Below are 6,082 nucleotides of genomic sequence, written 5' to 3'. Positions count from 1 at the left end.
AGCGGGGATGTTGTACCTGTACCTGTGTCCCACTGCCTTCCTCGGTCTCGCTGTCTGGCTGGCTGGCTGTCTGGCTGGCTGGCTGGCTGGCTGGCTGGCTGGCTGTCTACGTCGCCACGGCGCGACTGGCTGTGGTCTCTCTGTCTCTCTGTCTCTCTGTCTCTCTCTCCCCTCTTGTCACAGACGGTCGTGTGCTGGCTCTCATTTGCTGTTGACGGCTGGCTTTCGACCACATGCTGACCCTACCCGGCACCGCATTGCACCGCTCGCCGCCCTGCTCGAGTAGAACGGTCAATTCTTCCCTCAGGGCTTGTTTCAGTCCACGCCCTCCAACAACGGTGGCATGGACCCGGCCCTAAACTTTGCTATTCCCTCTACTGCCGGGTCCGCGCGCCAAGCTCAGGTCACGACCCGACCTGGACCCATTGGTGGCCAGCTTGGCCCCCTGGATGAAGGCAGCCTCGCCAACCCTGCAGGCGCCATGACCCGGGCTCCCGACGCAGGCCTGGCCAGCTCCAATCCCCTGCCCAAACGCTCCAAACGCGTCGCCTCGGAAAGTCAGGTCGAAGCCCAGCGTCAGCGCCGACTCGAGAAGAACAAAATTGCGGCTCGCCAATGCCGCCGCCGTCGCAAAGAAAAGCAAGAGGACATGCTCCACGAAAACCAAAACCTCAAGAGCGAGAACCAGAAGCTGCGTCATGCTCTCAAGCAGACCGTTGAAGAACTCCTACGACTCAACAAACAGGAACCTACTCCCATTCTCAAGGCTGCACAAACCCTGCTGGCCACGCCGGCCCCTCTCGCCACACCCGAAGAGAACGAGGATAACTTTGCGAGCTTGAGCTCAAAAAGCAGCTCCCCTTAGGCCTTCTTTCCCTGCTTTCGTTTTGTCAATCTCTCCCCACACTAGCTGGCGTCGGCTGCGCTTGCCCTCCGCCCCCCTCTGACCACAACTTGCCTTTGCTCGCCACTCGACTGCCTACCCTCAGCGCGTGTGGATGCACGCTTACCGTGCTCCTCGACTGTCCACCCGCTTGACACCCATTCCCCTTGGTGTGAACAGGCAAACTAGCCGCCTTCTCCCTGCGCACAACTGACCTCTCCTCTCGTTGTCACGGCGGTTGAGAACATTCTGTTATTTATCCTTGCCAGCCGCCTGGCACTCTTTGTCTGCCACACACTGGGCACGTTGAGTGTTCCACCCTTTTGTTCGTGGCGATCGACCCGACCCTGACTCTTTATTTTATTCAACGGGCTCCCGAGCAGCCACCCGATCGTGCATCATGGCGTTGGTGTGCGCTTGTTCTCGTGGTGTGTTATCAATTACATTACAGCCGGTGATCACCCGGGCCGCGTCTGACCTTTGCACGACCGATAGATATGATACAGTCATATTGCACAGAAGCATCCAAAGCTCATCAGGGAGCTGACCAACCACAACTCTGCGCCACGACAAACAGAGAAACGGGAAGAGGGAAGCCACACACAATGAAAATGAGCAAAAGGACAACACCTTGCATCTGCAAGGCATGTGCAGAATGCAAGTCAGCCAAAGCTTGTTGGTCCGTATGCCCAAGCCTTCTACTTGAGCCAAGGTCGCGCAGCACCATAGGCGTCCCCGCGGTCACGTCCCCGCTGCGTTTTGACACCACCACGGCGATAACCTTGCTCCTTCAAGCCACTAATCAAGCTGTCAATGTCGCCATCCGCCACTTCATCACGGATATCGATGCTGGTGCGCGGCTGCAGCGTTGCTTTGCGAGGTCCGCCGACGGGCAACGACTGCAACGCATCGCCCCGCAACATGGCCTCCTTCCGCTGAGCATCTTCGGCCGCTTGTTGCCTGGCCTCCTCGGCGGCGCGTGCTTGCGCCTCGGCTCGGCGGCGATTCTGTTCCTGCGCCTGTTTGATTTGGTCATCCAGTTGTAAAAAGGTCTTGAAGAAGACATAGGGCTCAGCCTTTTCGTCCTCGGCAAAAAATTCAACGGCACGGCGGAATGCAGCTCGAGCCCGCTCCACATCGTCCCGGGCAGCATGGATCTGGGGCAGCACCGTGTCCCGGAAATGCAGCAACGCTTCGTGTGTGGCATCCAATTCCAGCTCTTGCGACACTGCCTTGGCCGTGCGCTCAAGTCCAAGAAGGTTTTGTTCCAACGATGCAATCGAAATCCCTGCTGCCTTGTCGATGCAATGAAGCTCGTCCGCGAATTGCAGGCAATCAGGATACATCTCCTCAGCAGCTGCCACGACATAGTTGAGCACCGACTGTGAGCGGTCGCGCGATCGCGTGTCAAAGAGGCGGGTAAATACGGAGAGCTTGAAACCGTAGGCACCACCTCGGCGCTGGCTGTTCATGTAATTGCCAAACGCCAAAACAATCGACAACAGCTGACGTAAGCGTTGACTTTCCACCAACGAGCGGCTGGCCGTCTCCAGTTTGTTGGCTGCCGGCGAGAGCGAGTGCAGTACTTCATCGCAGCTGTCCAAGTACGACAAAAGCATGAGCTTTTGCCGCAGACGAGGAACGCGGTTGAGGTGGTAGAGGAAAACGTCCACCTCGGCCATGGGTTTGCCGCTGTCATGCCGCTCGGTCAGCATGCTCATCTCCTCATCAGAGGCCATGTACTCGGAACGCAACAGCTCTGCTTTCTCAGCCGTAACCACCTTCAAGTCGAGGCGGTTGATGCCAGCAATGACGGCATCGACGTCCGTGCCCACGCGGCGCTGAGCAATCGCCAGGTTGCGCGCACGATTCAAATCCAATACGGTATCAGGGCCATGCGTGGCCTTGCGACGCAAAGTGGTCACCACATTGTTGGCATGAGAGTCTCGGCTCGCGCCATCACCACCCTGCGTGTCCAGGCGAAACGCCTCGGTAAAGGAGGAAAAGTCCACCTCGTCCAGGACCTTGTCATCATCAAGATCCTTGAAGATTGTATCAGCCACCTGCGCCTGGGACAAGGTCGTCCAGTTGAGCATGGGAAGCTTGGCGTGCACCTCCACGCGGCGCTTATTACCCCCTGCGTTCAGATCCTGAACAGCAAAGGCACTGCCCGGCGCCGGCGGGGGAGCTGGTGGCGGTGGTGGTGGCGGTAAGGGCGCTGCTGGCGGAGGGCCGGGTGCCGGCGGTGGGCTCGTGACATCAACAGCATCGCCATCCGTGTTCACACCCACGTCGCGGAGCATGCTGCGGTCCACCTTGCCCTGCGACTCATTGAGGCGCGCAATGGAGGCCGAAATGGACTCGGCTTCAGCAAGCTTCTGCTCAACGGCAACGAGGCGATCGCGCGCCCCTTGCAGGTCAGATTTGAGAGAGCTAACGTCCTGCGTGGCCTGAACTTGCGTGGCGGCATGACGATCCTTCTCCTCTTGCAACCGCGCGCGAATGGTTCCAAGCAGACCCTGCAGGTCTGACACTTCATTCCTAAAAGTTTCACATGTGGCCGAAAACGGGCATGTGAGTGTTCCGTTCAGTCGCATGGTACGGCATAGACTGTGACTCAAAAAAGGCGGCCTGCACCGCAGAAGCAACTGCAAACACTTTGCTTGCAAGAATTGACATTATGAACGTACTTGAGCTCGGTGGTTTCTTCGATGCGCAAGGCTGAAACCTCTTTAAGCTCGGCCTTGACATCCTCCAACTGCTCTTCCAGCTGAGAAATTCGCTCCAGGTCCATGGCATGGGCCTCCGCATCGCGAGCCAGCTCGGCCACATTGATAAAGTTCTCCTGGTAGGCGTTGATCTGCTCTTGGAGATCTGGAGCCGCACTCTTGGCCAAATCATCAATCTAAAGACCCGATGAACGACAGATACGCCACATTGAGAGGGCGGCACCGTCAGACAGGTTGGTGAACACACGAGCATGTGTGTGCGCGCGTGCGTGTGCGTGTGCGTGTGCGCGGAAACTGACGCACCAGGGACATGAGACCCATTTTGGAAAACTCCTCTTGAAGCGCGACTTGATAATTCATGTCGGGCACACAGTGGACCACAACATTGACAAAGGCCATGCAAGCAACCATGACAGCCACATGATGCCGCTCCGAGCGCAAGAGATGCATGATGGACATGAAGCGCTGCTTCTCTTGATGAAGCTAGTGGAAACGATGGGCAAACCAGTCAGCCACATGGTTTGAGACTCGTGGACAAGGCGCCGACAACTTCAAAGGTGCCCAAAACGAATAGCACAAGCAGTCTCGCATACCCGTTGAAAGTTATCAAAGGCTTGCAAAATGCGAGCGTGGCCCTTGGAAACAAGGCACACAGCTGCAAGAAGCTCCAGAACAAGAATGTGTGTGCGGTACCGACGGCTCTGCTCGCCTTCCTCCGCAGCGGTCAGCTCATCTGAGCCAGTCTACATGGCCATACGACCTCCGCATGAGAGCGGCACGGATGCTCGCGTACGTAGCCCGAGCGCGATGTGCCGTAATCGGGTATCTCAGCTGTGTAGATCCTGCACAAGTCGCTTGTTGATGATGAGAAGGCTACAGTAGCACATACCGAGAAAGGATCGACGCTGCCCAGACACAAGCAGATTTGGTTGATGGTATCGGGGTGCGCCATGACGGTGTTGAAACCAAACTGAGAACGTTTGCGCGCATGTGCACCAGAGTGAGGACGCCTTGATGGTAGAGCCAGGTATATGTTCTGTTGAAGAAACGCGTTCGTCTGTTCAACACGCAACGAGGAGACCATGCCCACGTACAGCATTGTTCATCAGAGCCCGCAGACAGAGGACGCATAAGTAGTTGTCGTCGGAGTGCCGCTCGTCGTTTTCGAGAGAGGAAAAGTATTCCATGAGGATGTCCAGCCCTCCAGCACGTTGTTTGGTGTCCTTGTTTCGCTCGTCAATAGTGGGCTGATAGTTGATAAAATCCTTGACCCAGCTCAAAGGATTGGTGCGGAGCGAAATTTCGATGCCCCGCAATATAGAGGCCGGTTCCTCCACACCGGGCGGCGTCTTCTTTTTTGTGTTCTAAAGCGTGGGGACGTAGCCGTATGAGAGGGAGAAAGGTGTGGCAGCTACATTGGCAACCCCGCACGGGACCACCCCACACACACGCCCACACACACACGAAAAAGAACAAGGGGTGGGAGACTGTCACCGCGCACGCCTCAATCTATCAATATGTTCGAACGCCAGCGCACCTTGCGACGGGCCTTCTCAGCAGCATCGAGGTGGATGATGAGGCTGTCCAGATAATGAGAGGGGTTGTAGCGCGCCTTGACTTTCATCTAGACGGCAAATTCAAAATGAGCCAACTGTCAGTGGGCCAGACTCAAAAAGAAGGCCCTGTCGAGGTGACGACGAGTTGCCAAACTCAAGGTGTTGGCGGGCATACCTGAGCCCAAACGAGCTGCCACTTCTTCTCATCACTCTGATTCATGATCTCAGCTCGCTTGGGGCGTGGGATGTTCATGCTCTCCTACAAGCGAGATGCCGTGAGAACAAACAGCATGAGAGAACAGTGAACCGCGGATGCATCCTTGAACATGAGGAAAAGTTGAGATGGAAGGTCGCACCAGGACACCGGTTAGCTGCTGCTCCAACACGTCTCGCTGAGGGACGGGTGGCATCTCCTCCGTGGTTAGAGGCGCTGAGGCGGCCATGGGGCCGCCAATGTCATCAGGTCGCATGACGTTGACGTCAAGCTTGCGGGTACCACGATGGGAGGGCGTGCTGTGGGCGCTACCCGCACGCACGTCCTCCGGCCGCGTCAGGTCCGCGGAGCGGGAGAAAAGCTTCTTGCCCATGGCTTTGATGAAGGTACAAATCCCTCTGAAACAGGCGGCGCTGCTACACCAGCGCCCCGGCCAGGGTCGCTCAATTCAAGGCCCACGCAGTGACAGGCGAGTCGCACAACCGCGTTGTGCCTCAACGCCCAGGCCCTCTGCCTACGCTAAAAAGGGTTAACATAACAGACTGAGCGGATCGATCCACAAGCACAGCAAAGCGCGCAGCGTCCAAAGCAGAAAGGCGCGGACAGCCAGCGCAAAGGCCCACACGACGCGACCCCCAGGCAATCTCCCTCCACTCGCCTCCGAGACCCTGTACACACTCAACACGCCTTCACACACTCA

At 57.2% G+C, this 6,082-nt stretch overlaps 1 protein-coding gene across 1 annotated transcript; it reads right to left on the bottom strand.

Annotated features, from left to right (window-relative positions):
* Positions 1-1,581: 1,581 nt before the first annotated feature.
* Positions 1,582-5,755, bottom strand: MONBRDRAFT_34498 (uncharacterized protein; the record flags this gene model as incomplete). The annotated part of the gene is made up of 9 exons (XM_001750202.1): positions 1,582-3,424; positions 3,574-3,788; positions 3,916-4,095; positions 4,206-4,355; positions 4,502-4,669; positions 4,707-4,976; positions 5,150-5,236; positions 5,344-5,427; positions 5,525-5,755. The coding sequence occupies 9 exons, from the start codon at positions 5,753-5,755 to the stop codon at positions 1,582-1,584; spliced, it is 3,228 nt and encodes a 1,075-aa protein (XP_001750254.1).
* Positions 5,756-6,082: the final 327 nt, after the last annotated feature.

Source organism: Monosiga brevicollis, genomic scaffold (assembly GCF_000002865.3).
Source record: "Monosiga brevicollis MX1 MONBRscaffold_38 genomic scaffold, whole genome shotgun sequence".
NCBI lineage: Eukaryota > Choanoflagellata > Craspedida > Salpingoecidae > Monosiga > Monosiga brevicollis.
The sequence above is the reverse complement of the archived record's forward strand: the minus strand, read 5'-3'. Positions and strand labels throughout refer to the sequence as shown.